Below are 15694 nucleotides of genomic sequence, written 5' to 3'. Positions count from 1 at the left end.
AAGCAGCATGCAGGCGTAAGGGCCCCAATAATATGATATCACCGGATTCCTATTGGGGATCATCCGCAATCACACCAATCACACCAATGAGGGCGCGCCGTCGCCGACCGCGCAGGCTAGACATGGTTCGTGCTCTGCAGGGTTCCTGCAAAAGCACCTATGTCTGACATTCTCCAGAGAGTTCGATGTGCAAGGTCGATCCGGTTCTTATTGAGGGCTCGAATCTGGCCCTTTTTTTTTTTTTTTTTTTCGGGCGCATGCTCATCCTACCCAACGTACATCTGTTACTACTTCGGTACTAGTATAGAGCTGGGTTACATAAGATTGTGGCAGCGGGCATGCATGTATGGGCCATTAGAGTGAATAGAGTAGGTCAGTGTGTTTGCACTGGTATGTGATATAGGCGGGATTATTGCAACGCTGCATCTCTGCGACACTGTAAGGTTTTCTTATTGTTTTCTGATTCACAATTCAAGTAATAGGAACCGAACATATTATTGAGTTTAAGATTCAGACGCGAAGTCGCGAATCGTGGTATTAAGTATGATTTAAGTATTGTGGAGGTATGTGTGCTCCGTCACGACTCACGTCGCGCTCCTGGGAGGAGACAGGTATACAGGTATGATGTCCACAGGTACACGAGGATGCACCCTGGGGAATCCCTGAAGGGAAATTAGGCTAAATAGGGGAAACAGGGCAGATCTAGAGCCCTTCCTAGGGAATTAGCACATCGACCTTTTGCCACAATAAAGATGGTTCCTGGAAACCGGGAATAAATCCATGCAAGGCAATGCAATGCAAGTCAACGTGGAGTATTCATTGGAGAGAAAATCGAATTAAAAAAGCAAATCAATTTCTTTTTGAATGCCTTTGTGGGCGAACGAGAGACCGTTATGTGAAGAGAAAAAAGAAAGTCAACAAGTAAGGGGGGAGGGGTTCAGGTACAGGCCCAACTGCAATAAGATGATGTAGTTGGTGATAGTAGTCTCTAGTGTCTAAAGGTAAAGCATAAAGACGAATTTGGGGGGTGTTCGTGGTGATTGAAAGCCATCTACAGAGTACGTAGGTGAAAGCTGTCCCTTCAGACGCAGGGGCCGAAAGACCTGGGGGAACGCCCTTCGGTTTTGGGTTCGGGGTATTCAGTCGCCCTTGCTGCATTAAGGTCCGGGCGTTAGGGATTTGACCATCGAGAAGTTCGAACTATTAGTTGCTCGGATTTATTTTATAGATATCAAGCGTCCAAAGTCAATATCTTATATATATATTTCCAAGGTTATAACATTGGAGGGTTACGTCTACTCCGTATGGAGTTTATAACCTGGGGGAAAGTTAAACAAAAACCTACCAGCTAGAGAATCCAAGGAACAACCCCCACTAGCTTAGTTCTTGGCGGGGTTCGTTCACTCCCAGGTTTCGGGATTCAAACAAGGTACAATAGTCTTGAACAATTGCAGGAATAAATGCACCTTATCAATATGGCTTGAAGAAGCGTGTCGAACCGGTTTTTGAGCTCATGGAAGATCGGTATGCAGGTGTATCAATAAAGCATGGTGAAGGATTTAAGAAGAAATAGTCAAGATGCAAGAAATAGAGGGAATTGGGGTGGGGGGGGTGGGCTTCGGGGCTAGATTTGACAGTAGACACAGAGCAGTGTAGCCCTGGAGTTCTCCGTACATAGTAGATCGACAAAAGGAAGAGGGGCCGAGAGAAAGCCTCTAGGGCTCGACACCCAGTACCGGACCGAGCACTTCCACTCAGTCCAGTTCAAACCTAATCTAACTGCCAAAAGGAGTTTAATCAATTTCTAAGTGAAATCGCTTAGCCTTATGGCTCAAATCGAACGCTTTACCAATTAACGCTAGTACTAGATAAGGCCTGTTTCGTTTTCGATCCACTGGGCGATGCAAGTGCAATGTGATGCACAGGCAAACAGTGAAAGAAAAAAAAACTATAATATGGAGAATTGGTTGGGATTTCGCCTGCAGAGACAAACATTTGAGGCCAATCGTTATCTGGGCGGGACATGTTTCAAACGAGTCACGGCGTGGAACGAGGAAAGAAGAATGCGAAACTTTTGCCTCCGTTAGCCACGCAAGTTGAAAGTCAGAGTGCACATTCAACTGGATGATCCTATCATTCAGGTCTTAACTGATGCGTGATGGGTCAGACGCAAGTGCCAACCTAGGCCGACACCATCCGAACCGTTGGGGCGGATTGGTGGCTTTTTCTTTTTTCTTTTTTTTTCAGACCCAGCGGGATGGGATGTTAGTTGTTCCCCGAGGCTTGCAGTTTTTTTTTTTGCTTTTTTTTTCTCTTTTTCTCTTCTCACATTCCAAATTGGAAATAATGATGTTTATTGGGCCTATAGTAGGTACGTAGGTAGATCTGGAGCTCTCGAGGTAGGTAGGTATGTACGGCTTACACGGATCCATGGATCCATGGATGTACAGCCGATGGGTCAGGTGGAGTGGAGTGGAGTTGAGTGGGGAAGACTAAACCTAGATGAGAAATAGGATATTCTATAATTTTTTTAATTTTTTATAAAAAAAAAAGCACAATGTTCCAGTGACGATATCCAAGTAATAAGGCGGAGAAATAAGGGGAATGTTGTATGTGGACGCTCTGGAATCTGAGATTACTACTCTCCAGAGATGCAGCATCAACCAGGTTTGCACAGACCCGAATTGGTTCAACGTCTGACCTATCGCAAAAGTACTGATGAGATCGGTCCAAGCCTCCACTATACGTCCGAGCGAGCTCATATTTCTTTTATATATGTATATTTAATTTTTGTTTATTCATCATGGAAGTCTCTTGGGGTTCCCAATAATTTTATGAATCTACCTAAGTATATTGTTGAAATGGCAGTAGTTACGTTAGTATAATTCCCGTTTTAATACTGTTACTCATATTCAAGGTTTACCTCTTGAGACCTCGAGTGGAGAGGGAGATCAGGGTCTTAGATGGGTTGTGCATCATGATCGACACGGCTAGAAAGTCCGGGGACGCGATCGACCTGCATGTCCAAATAGACTCTGCTCACATTTTACGGAATCGAAGAGATACAGCCTAGACATTCCAAGTAGCGCAACCTGTGGACGCTTACTGGAGAGAATCTTGGAATAATCATGCATGAACTAAAGAATTCAAAAAATAATTTCCTAAATAATAACCAGGGTACTGGGTCATCCCAAAAAGGATTTTCCTTTTACAATATTACAATCTAGTATTAATGTTTCCAATTTAGGAATATTCAGGAATATTTAAGATTATTTTAGTATCCTAAAATATTATAATTATAATATTAATCTCCCAATTCGAAAAGAAAAGAAAAAGAAAAAAGAAAAAAAAAGAAAAGGTGAGGGATGACAATCAATCCGCCGATCCAAGTCTCTCAATCAGCACCTTCAGTCCAGAAAGGTACCAGGAACAAGCTTCCCCCGTGGATCATTACTTTCTTACTTTACCAACTGATTTTCTGGACTCTTTTAAGACACCCTTCCCTTTTAAAACTCCTTGCTGTACTTATAATCTCCCCTCCCCTCAAACCATATACACATATATATACACACACACACACACACACACACACCCCCTACCTATAATAACCTATCAATCTGAGACCAGCCTCCCCTTCAACCAACCTACCTCCCCCTCCTCCATCTTAAACCGCGTCAAAGGGAAACTGACACCAATATTTCGCCTATCTTGTTCGTGGTGTTCCATACCAGCCCATCCTATTATCCTAGTTGGGCAATTTCCAGTCTCATTTTGACGCGAAACAACGCGAAACATCGATCAAACCTGCAGGCCCTCGAGGAACTTCTAGTCGATCCCCGGCCCAGATCCAGCCGTTAGAGCCTTTGCCGCGGTAACGGAGGATCTCATAGTCTACATTCCTAGCCTTGCTTGGGAACTTCCAGCACGCGACGCGCCTCTAATTTTGGCCCAAAGTTCCAATCTGAGCTTAGACCATGGCGTATAGCTGTAAGTCCGATCTCCACCCTTCGGGATTCTATCCTCGACCAATTTGTTTATTTCTGCTCGTTTGTCCTCCATTCCCTTCGCTTTTGAACATTCTTTCCTTTCCCTATACTCCGGGACCTAATACACATTCTCTTGTCTTCTCTTTTCCTCTATCTCTTTCCATCCCTGCCTTTCTTTAATAGTCTATTCCTTCTTTTGATAATTGCTTTACCCTCATTGTCGACCCTCGTTCTACTTGTCACTGGACTTCGCCTTTCCTTCTTCCACATAAACACCAAAAAAAAAAAAAAAACCAATACACATTACTAAACCCTTCTGGGCAGGTGATACCATCAACCCAGCTGCATCTCAACCGTTCAAAACTGAAGATTTGGACGACATGAGATCTCACGGACAGCAAATCTCTGATCGTTTGACTGTTGAAGTTGACTGCCATTCTCTGGGCCCAAGTGAATGCCCCTCGATGACTTCGAGCTTCTCTCCTTTGGACTCTCCGACTCCCACGCCTACCAGTCTCTACAGCCAAGGCTCAATGGCTTCCCCTGGGTGGCATGAGCATCCCAACTATCACCACGGCCTTCCAATGGAGCGTCGAACCTCGGCTACACCATTGCGCAGTGCATTCAGAATGGCCGATCTCACTTCGGGCGACGGCATGATGAATATGCCCTGCGGTAACATGGACCGACAGGATCAGATGCCTCTCCCCGACTATCTTCCCGGATTCGACGAGAACGTCGACCAACTCTGGATTCCTCAGGATATGCCAAAGACATACCAGGAGCCCCAGTTTCCATACCAGGCCTCGATGCCTCAGTACAACCAGATGGCTCGCAACTACTACCACCGTCCGCAGCAGGCTGGATATTTGCCTGAATCGGCCTCGAACCCTTGCTTGTCTCGTCCAATCTTTAACCAACCCACTGAGAGGATGCCTAATTCTGCATCCATGACCAATATGATCCACTGGATGCCCTCTCACGAGTCCTTGGTACCTCAAACCATCACACCCGCTCAGGTCCAGCCGTTCCCTTCCGGACCCGTGACGCCTCCTTCTTCTTCTTACTCCGATTTTCCCACCAACATCCCGACCTTCAAGTCCCACACTCCTTCTACTCCTCACCGATCCGTCTCCATGGGCACTCCCTCGGGGTCTGATACCCCGGTCAGTCGCATGTCCGGACACAATGACTATCAGGAAGAGTTCCAGCTCTCTCCTGTCTATCGCGAAGGCATGATGCAACGTCACCGTCAACCCTCGCGCAAGTCCTCCAAGAAGCAGCTCCTTCGTTCTAACCTAAGCCTCGAGAATCTGCCGTCAATCATTAAGCAAGTTCAATTCAAGTGCAAGGAGCCTGGCTGCAAGGGGCGTTTCAAGCGCCAGGAACATCTCAAGCGCCACATGAAGAGCCACTCCAAGGAGAAGCCTCATGTCTGCTGGGTTCCTGGCTGCCACCGCGCCTTTTCCCGCAGCGACAACCTCAACGCCCACTATACCAAGACCCACAGCAAGCGGGGTGGTCGTAACCGCTACGTCGCTACCCTGGACGAGACCAGTCAAGATTTCGACCCCGACTTCCGAGGACTTCTTACCCCCGACGGCCGGCCTATCTACGGTAGCAAGCTTGAAGACAGTATGCCTGATTGTGGCGAGTTGAGCCTCGATGGATGGGATGATTAGTCTCACGAACACACCAAAAAAAAACCAATACAAAAATCGACAAAACGCCGAAGAAAACCCAAAAAATCCACCCAAAAAAATACATATTAATTCCACGCGAGTCTTTCAAAAAGAAAATATGGAATTATACAAACACAAAACAGAAATGTGGTCTTCATTGGCCTTTATTGATACCCCGTCTCTGGCGGATTACCGTTTTATGAAATGGCCGAGGCATTACGGCCAGATTGACCTCTGGCCAAGGCGTTGTACATGTCTCCTGGAGGATAGGAGACTTTTTTGAATATTCATTTTTTTTTGTCCCTTTTTTATTCCTTTTCTCTTTGCATAATTTGTTTGGTGCTAAAAGGATGGGAGGTTATTATTTTATTTTTTATTTTTTTTTGAACATGGAATTGATGCGGCGTTGCATATTGATTGATTTGAGGGGGAGAGGATCGCCAACTTGGGGATAATCAGTTGGGAGCCCTCAGGGGGCGATCGTGTACAATCCGCTACAACGTGTTGTTGCTTTATTCTTTTTTTTTTTATTATTATTATTTATTGTTTGTACTACCACCTCAATTATCACACAAACTGGCATAATATACACAAATCCAAAATCGAGATTCGAGATCTACATTGTCGCACTGCATCCCTAATTACTATTTCTCTCTCCTGTATGGATATCTGGAGTATATTACCCACCTTTTGAGGACTTACCAACGCCTTGGGCTGAACTTGTGTTACAACATTCCATTTCGCCTCTCGCACGGCTCCTGATCTCGGGAGAATTGAGACATGCCCCAAAAATCTTACATATCACAACCCTCGGGGCTCTAGATCCTCAGTTCCTGGATCTCTCCAAACCGATCTGTCTGGTCGATTTGGGTGGATCAAAATTCGAACAAATCGGGCCTCTTGCAGACATCGAGCATGGTTGAACTGTACTCTTTACTCGTCTCGTCTTGGAACTCTCCACATTCCATTCCTAAACGGGGTTCTTCCCATCATCCCGTGTCAGAATGGCCATGTCATAGTCTCTTCACCGCGGCTATAGGCATCGGTTACCCCACTATCAGAATAACTACTGTATTCTTTATGTGGAACACAATGCCCAGAACACGCACTACAATATTACGGAGTACTGCAAATCACAATGGGCGAGCTGATACTTCACTCCATGACCCACGCCACTTTCGACAGCGCAACCAACATCGCTAGTAGCATGTATCAGATAGCCATGTGGAGCCCCATTCTCCCGTTCTCTATGAAGACCCGACCCTTAGAACAGTTTAACGTAGTTCTAAGAATAGCACAGAGCGCCAAAAAGCAAGTGCGGAAACGAGATGGGAATGAGAAAAAGCAAAAAACTAAAATAAAAAAAAAGGAAAAGGAATTCAACGTACTACGTTGTACATGCTGCATGGCCAAGGACACAGTCAAGAGCCGCGCTCCTACGGTGCCTAGACTCTCACCACCATGGGTGTTCATGCGTCACTCCCCATTCTTCCTCATTCCTAATTCCTTGGGTATTAGCGTGTTCCGAGCAAAAGAACTAAGATCAACGTTCCATGACAAAGGTCCCGTCACCCTCGGGATTAAAAAGGATATTTGCTTTTTTGACTAATGGATCGTCGTGCATTGAATCTCTTCCCGTTCCCCCAAAGTCCAACGCAGGATGATGGTAGGGTCTTTTATCCTGCACATCCACTACCGGCATATACATTCTTCGGCCCTTATCTCTTAGTTACCCTCCAAAGTACAACATCCCACGGTGTTGACCTCACTTATTTTCCGATGTTAGAGATATTCCACTAACTCCAAACTGTATTCCCCAACTACCCCCAAACCCAATCCCAGATTCCAAATCCCCCCATTCCAAATAGACAAGAGTCCACTACTACACCGATGTTTGGAACATTGTGCGGTGAAGTGATTATCTAGGCACGACGTTAAATTAGCCCGATCCCCATGCTCTGCATGTGCCTAGTATACTGTTACACCGCGCTATGTATATGCCACGCCGTACAAATCGGGAATGGGGGAAGAGTGTCCGGGCGCAATGATATGATATACGGGAATGATATCCAACCGCATTTCCATTCTATTGGTTTTTGTTCCTTGATCTCGTCCTTTTACCATGCACAATAGTACCTATAAGGATTAACGTCTGGGGTTACATCCACCTATCCGCTAGGCTATTGATCCTGTAGCTATTGGTCCTGTATGTATTTTTGTTTTCCCTTTTTCCCTATTTGATCTATTTTCGAGATTGCGGGCGCGAACGATCGGTGAACTGTTGTTCATGGAATCCCTTGTTTTTTTCCTTTCGTATATTCACTTTCCCTATTTAGTATCAGATAGGACGAACGTAGTATCAATGTAACTAATATGCACCCGTACCCTATGTGGCCACTTACCACATTCCAGGGGAAAACTCTCCCGGCCACCTAGATGATGACCATCAACACACTTATAGCCACCGTATCGGTATGTCTGTGCGTCGTAGACTTAGAAATCGAGGTAAACGTACTCCGTAGTAAGGTGAGACATTATACAAAGTTTAGAACAACATAGCTACAAACCTTCTAGCCTCAGAGTCAATGGTATCGGTGCTGATGCAATGTCAATCTCGCTTGGCGTTTATATGCGACCACACTTTTTCGATTGGCCCTGCATACACGCTGTACCGATCTACACCAACTAGCTGGGTGGAGGGTACGATGTACAACGATGTACATGCATTGGAATGTGATACTCGAGCGTTAATGAGGTTGGTTCTAGACTCTGAGCTTTGGGGATGTTTTAGTATGAGATATTATTTTTTCTGGGGGGTGATGGTTACTTTTGTATGCGATGCAACGTCAATATTAATTATTCTATTCATTCTGTGTCTATCAATGTTTATCAATGTTCATCAATGGGAATAGTGAAGATTTCCAACTGTTCCTATTCGTTCGGCTTACCTGGTCCTCGGGTGATGCGCGACGATCATTATCCCTAGCTTCTTCGGCTCCGGGAGTCTCGAAGTGGCGGTCCTCACAGTAGAGTTCATATCTCTTGGTGCATGATTTCTCGCCTTGCTTTTAATCCTGTTGGTTCGAATTGTTGAATTTCGTTTGCTTCTGTCATATTACTGGTGATCTCATGGTTATTCTTGAGTGCACTTTACTGACTGGAACAAATAGTTCAACAGTCTATCTAGTCTTATAGACTGACTAGACCCCCATTATATCCATTCTCGGCCTTTTTATCAGCTGATAACTATCATGTTATCACTTGCAAAGTCATCAGACATCAAAATCCCACATGAATCCCCTGATCATGTACAACGGCCTTTCAACATCATTTTGGACGTCACTTTAGGCGTCGCTTTTCTGGATATTCCCCCTCTTGTCGGTGTTGTAGTGAGAATATAGAAGGAACGGCGTTCTCTTCTATGTACAACTATAACCTTGGATTCGGCTGTTGATACCTTTCCCGATCGGGAACACGCTTAGTCATTGACCCGCTTCCCGCTGACACATCATTTATGTAATCACACGATATAAAAACTCGGCGCACCAATTTTCAACAGCTCCTTCACATAAAATCCGACATCTTCTGTCTGCCACTCGACACACAACAATATGCTTTGCGAAGTCATTGCTCAAGGGATTAATGTCTTCCCCTGATCAATGGCTTTAGCTTTGCCTCTATACACCCCTTTCATCTCACGAGACAACTCTGGTCTCTCCTTACTATGATGATCACCATTTCTATTGACATGAACTTCTCCATGAATGTTTCAAAAATATCAAGCTCAACAGTCTGAGTACCGATTGACCAGAGAACAGTCTCAGGAAAGGAAGTGATAGCCACCATACATACTGACGATGTCTTTTGATATCCCCCCTTTTTGATAGCTTTGATACCTTATGTATCCAATTGAATACTTACAATCATTATCCTGTGCCTTTTTTTTTTTCGCCTTCCCCTTTCCCTTTCCCTCTTCCACAGCTTCGCAGCTTATAGCACGGATGTCAAATTGCGATCCGGCCCTTTCATGGCCGCGGTCGCGCCGAAGAAGTGCTTATATCGAAATGGAGATTTATCTCCCTAGCCAGTGAGTACTAGATTTTTGTCCTACGGTTCGCCCGAGGTGTCAAACATCCATTGAAGATCTGGAACATCTCGTATTTATTCGTAGACTTCGTTTATATAATATGAATTCATCACTTTTGATTCTGCTTCGTCTGATCCTTTCTGCACTTGGTTATAGTAGAAATTCAAAGCAACATTGAGACCCTCATGCTGTCACACTGCAATATGTACTTAGACCGATGCTGGAATCGTCCCAAGGTGTCTCCCAGTAGACATAGGATCGAGGACATTCAAGCTAATCGAGAGACCAATACAGACCAACGAATCTACAGAACAGTAAACAAATAGAAGCCAATTGTTGCATTTTGTGCTATCAAATTCAAGGTATTTCCACAATGCAATTTGCAATCCAAACCCCATAGACGCGTCGTGATATCAAAATAACTCCTGTACAGAATGGTATCGAGTTTGATAAATCCCAGGGTTCCCACCGAAAGCCGCGCCAAAATAGTACAATTGAAAAGAAAAGAAAAAAAAATAATGAGCAAGACAAAAAATAACGCCGTCCTCTCCAATCTCCACGATGCCTGGTCCCTGTACAAAACCCCGGGATTTCAGAAAAGCAAAACAAAAAAAGAACAAGAAAAAAGGTCAAAAGCAGAGACATTGAGCGGTTGCTAACCAATGACCCACTGCCGTTGGGTAAATGCTCATCATAAATCGACCTCGAACCAGATTTTACACCGGTGAAATTGTAAATGTGGGAAAACCTCTGTCCTCGCAGGTTATCATCAATCTCGTATGTTGCCACGTTATACCAGTTCAGGATAGCCCTCAGTTATTCATACCACCCATGCTGTGCATCGACCCCTGCGCTTGCATTTGCTGGGCTTGCAACGCAGCCCGCTGTTGCTGCTGTTGCTGTCCGCCATCCCGCTCACGTCGCATGACCTCGGAGACCCAAGCTTTGGCAGTCTTTTCCAGCCCAGGACCATACTGCTGCGCAATATTGGAGGGATACTGGTTTGGTGGGCCATACTGAGCCATATACCGAGTCGACATATCATGTCGCATGCGAAGCAGCCGTTGTTGGTAGAGCTGGGTGTATCTCTGTGCTTGGTTCATGGGCTGTCCATTTGGACCCATTTGCCCACCATTCGCCTGTGCGGCTGCCATCAGCATTTGCTGTTGTTGCTGATTTGTTAACTGCGGATTGCCTTGATGTGGATGGGCTTGTTGTCCCTGCATTTGCGGGTGCTGGCCTTGCTGCTGCTGCTTGACTATTTGCATCTGCGCATATTGAGCACGCATGAGCTGAGCCTGGTATGCTTGCTGGCCTTGCTGAGTAACTTTAGGAACACCCTGGTGGTTTTGTTGCTGCTGCTGCTGCTGCTGCTGTTGCTGCTGCTGTAGCATTTGATGATGAGATTGGATATTCTGTTGAGCGTGGGCATTGGCCTGTAGGTGGGCTAGCTGCTGTGGCGTATACTGATTGTGCTGGATGTGTCCTTGTTGCGCCATAAGCGCTTGCTGTCGGTGTTGCAGCGCAATCTGTTGTTGTGGTGTGAAAGGCATGCCCCCGTTCATTTGCGGCGTGGCTGCCATGCCCGGATTCATCACCGGGGTCTGACCCATCGAGTGGGTCGGACTGCCATGACCCATCCGCTGAGTAGGCGTAACATTACGCATGATTGGTGTGGCATGCGACATAGCCGGCGTGCCCTGGGTCATCTGCGGAGTACCATGTCGGCTTGGTCCTTGCTGACTTCTCGAAGGTGCCATTGGGTGGCTCATAACATTCGGGTGCGCATGCTGCAAAGCAGATGGAGGTCGCGGTGGACTGCCAGATCCAGATGCGGTCATGGTCATCGGAACCGCCTGCGGCATAATGTTACCAACCAGTGGTGATGAAGTGGCATGTGGGGTCTGGTTACGTACAACAGGTGAAGACTGTTGGCCTTGACTGACGCCATTGGGCTGGGCCATAATGTGCCGATTTTGCTGTTGCGCAGCGAGTTGGGCCTGCGCCTGCTGGGCAGCAAGTTGTTGTCTCCGCGATTCCTCTTTCGCGTGTTCCTCGGCTTGCCGCTGCTCTATCGCACGGCGCCGCTCTCTCTCCTGCTCCTGCTGCTGCCTCTTGGCCAACTCCTGCTTCAGCTTCATTTCATGTTCACGTTTGGCCTTCTCCTCGTGCTGCATGCGAATCGTTTCAAGTGTCTTAAAACGAGAGAAGCGGGGTTCGAATGGTGCGACGCCACCGGCGTCATCCACGGCCGCAGCCTTTGCAGCGCCACCAGGGCCAGAAGCCGTGGGCTCCAGACGCTCGTCCATGATGAGCATAAATCTCTCCTCTTCGGCTGCCAGGGCTTCGTCCGCGGCGAGTTCGGCAACGGTTCTCTTTCGGCGCTTGGGCAAAGGTGGCGGGTCGCAATGCAGTGGGCTTTCCAGGTGCTTAAATAGCTCCTGGGCGGCCTCCATACTATGCACGGGATCCAAGAAGAGAGGAGGTGCCAAGGCCTGTATCATTTTAGATTCGCATTCCAAAAGATCCTCTGGTTCAACCAGCATTTTCTGTCTCTTCGCAACATGTCCACGATCTAGTTGACTACTTCCAGGGGTAGCTGAAGAAGTAGAGGAGCTTGGTTGAGCTGGTGCTTTGTTGGCTCTCGGGTCGGGAGTGGTGACCAGCAGTGTCAACTCTGCCTGCAAAGTTCGGGCAGTGGGGTGAAGAACTGTAGTAAATACTCGAGGCTTCACGGGGGCATTTTTCTGGCTTATGTTGCTGCTTTTGTCGTCTGTCTGCTCACCAATCGCCGGCCCATCTGTCTGTTGATTGGCAATCGGTGTCCCATCAGCCTTGGTGCCTTGTGTGGCCGATGTGAGCTGATTTTGTTTTGGGTATGGAACAAAAGCCGACGGGGTAACATGTTCGTTGTAGTTGTGTAGAGAGAATGGTGTGTTGTTCTCGTTGGAGGAGGTGGTTGATGCCTTTCTTGCTTGCGCCGAGACAGATTTGTGATCGATGACACGGACGATGAGGCAACCTGATGGTGTTAGCAGGGGTTCATTGAGCTACCTATTACAGCCGATAACTACCTTCATAGAACTGCACACCGCCTCGCAGAAGCTCCTCGATCAGATCATGCGGAACTGTCCCGGCACGAATGTGCTCGATGATGACCTTCATCTCGGAGTTATAAGGGAAGCTACCATCTTGCTGCTCAAATCGAAAATGTGTGGGATGTAAATGCACAATGAGGGACGGGGGACATTTCGAATATTTCTTGAGGATATAGGACGTAGTTTTCACTATGAGAAGAAGGTCAGTGATCGCGCATTGGCATTGCGAATGTCACGGAACTCCTTACCATACGGTTCTGGTGCTTTTTTCCCAGCTCGGTGTGCCTGATCTGTTGCAGCAGTCCTCGTTACTGGCCGGCCAGAGCGCGAGGACTGATCCACAGGTCTTTGCGATTGATTCCTGGTCCGATTAAGGGGGCCTTTCGTCGTGGAATTCGCCACATGGGCTACGCCATTTGTAAAATTGGAAGTTGCGTTGACGGAGGCTCCTGTGGGAAGACGCTTTGCGGCAGATGTGGGCGAAGACGAGAGGTGCTGGCCCTTGACTCCGTTGGCCGCGGCCTGGCTGAAAGGCGGGGGCGGCCGCTTCATCTTCTGGGTATGGGAGGCCGGCTTGGAAATTGCGGTCGCCATAATGTCTGCGCCGGTTGCGCAACCTCGGCGTGGCCAGTGAGTTAAAAATGCGACTTACCGGAATGCCGATTTGATGATGTTAAATGAAAGCCGTGCTCGGGAAATGAGTGAGATGGCCGATGCGCGAGACATGTGGGGATAGGTAGGGCGACACCGGTCCCCAGCACAGCTGGAATCAATGCGAAAAAGCGGTGGAGGCTGACCGAGTGGGATTAAAGAATGAAAGAAAGAAAGCACCCGTCCAATGATGCTGCTGGGAAGGGGTGAATCGGAGAAGCCGCTGGACGAGGTCTTGCAGAGGTAGGTCAACTGATGATGCCAAGCCGTGGGTCAACGTGAAGTCAGTCACATGACCCATTCCGAATTGGGACTAGTTAATTGATGAGACATAACAATGCGATCGATTGAATACATAGGTAGATGAATCAATTCTGAATGGCTTTAATACACTACTATGCCACGTTAGACAAATACTCGGTACATGTCAGAGCTAAGTGAGCCAATTCTGAGGGTTATCTATGTGGTAAATAGACAGACGTAGCTTACAGCAAAAGAAGCATGTATTATTGTCAAAAGTGAATCGTATCAAATGAAGACAAAAAAATTGGGAAAACAGGGGAATAGGGTCAATCAGTCATAAGCGGGTGTAGAAAGGGAAAGAAGAAAAAAGGAAAAAAACAATAGAACAGGTATAGACATGCGAGCAGACAAATATCAACATCAAAATCATGGGGCCGAAACTTGATCTGAACTAGTCCAGACCACGCACTCGTCGTCGCCAGTCATCTCCGACTCGGACAACATCAACCACATCAATGCGCTTGCCGAGTCCAGTGACGCCCTCTTTTTCCACCACTTGTCTTCCTTTTCACCAAGTGCTGACTCGTCATCACTGTCGATAAGCCCGCCACGGCCACCCTCGTCTCCGACCACGACGATAACCTGGCGAACCCATTGAGAAATATGGATGGCAGGGTCCCCCTGATCTCCAGTTAACGACTCTTGGACATAAACAAGCTCTGGGAATAGGTGGCGAGCGAGGTGCACATAGCCACCAGGGGTACTGAAAGGCATGATCATGCTGTCTTTCTCAACAAGCGCTTGTGCCTGTGTGTATAACGTTCTGAAGAGGCGAGAAGTGCCCTCTAATCCATCGTCCTGGCGGGGCTCGACCGCAGCCAAATCCCCAGAGGCCAGTTCCCCGATAGAAGCTCCTTCCTCGGTGCCAATGTTTGAATAAGACGAAGTCATGGATGGTAAGGTGGGAGATACGCCCCCTTCTTAATGGCGTGTTTCAATTCCGGAGCATAGATCAACACAAAGATCTTGGAGGTATTCAAATCGAGATGTTCAGGGAGATGGGATAGAATGGACTGTGATTGTCAGAAAGCGCACGGGGTGGGTAACAAGAACGAGAACTTCTTACCGCATGTTCAGAAGGAAATTCGTCGTCATCAGCCGATGTAACCGAGGAGACCACAATTACAACGACCTTGTTGTCCTTGTCAAGGATATTAGCTGGACGGCTTAGCAATCCACCACTCATAGTCGGCGTAATGGCGGCTTGTTGGCTTCTCTCGTGAGCTCTGGTTTGAGCCTCCTCCGACCATCTGGAGTGGTCCTCATAGTCGCCCTCGCCTTTGTTGTCTTCACGAATTGAGGTGAGAGCGCCACCGACAAAGGCTCCTGCGGCAGTGACGCCGGCCACAACTCTTTTGCTAGCGCCATCGAAGATCTGCTGAGGGCTAGGCGTGCGGCGCAAAGCACCTTGCATGCGAGCCATCATGCTATGATCATAGGAAGCATCTCCAGGCAGTATCTCCGCTCCTGCGCTTCGGGCATAATCTCCGGTAGTATAGGAAGGTGGAGGGTGGTCACTTCCGGGTCCAACAGGAGGCGGGTAAGGGCGACCATCTCCGTGGGGGCGGTCATCTTCGTCTTCGTCGTCGTCATCATTTCGTTCACTCCAGATCCAAGCTGCAATGCTAATAGTTGCGACTCCAGCAGTTAAGGCCAAGGGCAGCCAGTATCCCATTGCCGTTCGTCCGCCAGTTGAGCTGAACCCAGTGCCGGCTCCGCCGCGGCGCCGAGGATCTTGAGAGAAGGACATTGCGATCGCGGGGTGTTCAATTAAAGGTGGCACATCTAACGGCTATTAATCGCGGTCGCACTGACTCGCTGGTTGCATTTCACACGTCAATTTGCAGAATAAGAGGTTGGGGAAAGGAAAACGAGGGAAAGGAGGCA

The 15694-nt window shown here is 47.5% G+C and overlaps 4 protein-coding genes across 4 annotated transcripts; 1 reads left to right on the top strand and 3 right to left on the bottom strand.

The window, feature by feature from the left end:
- Positions 1-3847: 3847 nt before the first annotated feature.
- On the top strand, positions 3848-5668 carry brlA (C2H2 type transcription factor BrlA; the record flags this gene model as incomplete). The annotated part of the gene is made up of 2 exons (XM_057218304.1): positions 3848-3987; positions 4311-5668. The coding sequence occupies exons 1-2, from the start codon at positions 3975-3977 to the stop codon at positions 5666-5668; spliced, it is 1371 nt and encodes a 456-aa protein (XP_057080187.1). The 5' UTR covers positions 3848-3974.
- Positions 5669-10567: 4899 nt separating this feature from the next.
- N7516_005583 (uncharacterized protein) lies at positions 10568-13447 on the bottom strand (the record flags this gene model as incomplete). The annotated part of the gene is made up of 4 exons (XM_057218303.1): positions 10568-11611; positions 11672-12777; positions 12830-13042; positions 13102-13447. The coding sequence occupies 4 exons, from the start codon at positions 13445-13447 to the stop codon at positions 10568-10570; spliced, it is 2709 nt and encodes a 902-aa protein (XP_057080186.1).
- A 726-nt stretch (positions 13448-14173) lies between these two features.
- N7516_005582 (uncharacterized protein) lies at positions 14174-14698 on the bottom strand (the record flags this gene model as incomplete). Its single annotated transcript, XM_057218302.1, has 1 exon — positions 14174-14698. One exon carries the CDS (start codon positions 14696-14698, stop codon positions 14174-14176), a length of 525 nt encoding a protein of 174 aa, XP_057080185.1.
- Positions 14699-14783: 85 nt separating this feature from the next.
- Positions 14784-15557, bottom strand: N7516_005581 (uncharacterized protein; the record flags this gene model as incomplete). The annotated part of the gene is made up of 1 exon (XM_057218301.1): positions 14784-15557. One exon carries the CDS (start codon positions 15555-15557, stop codon positions 14784-14786), a length of 774 nt encoding a protein of 257 aa, XP_057080184.1.
- Between the last annotated feature and the right edge of the window lie 137 nt (positions 15558-15694).

Source organism: Penicillium verrucosum, assembly GCF_028828655.1.
Source record: "Penicillium verrucosum strain IBT 35672 chromosome Unknown utg000001l_segment0_segment0, whole genome shotgun sequence".
Taxonomy (NCBI): Eukaryota; Fungi; Ascomycota; class Eurotiomycetes; order Eurotiales; family Aspergillaceae; genus Penicillium; species Penicillium verrucosum.
This window is presented reverse-complemented; position numbering and strand designations above follow the sequence as displayed.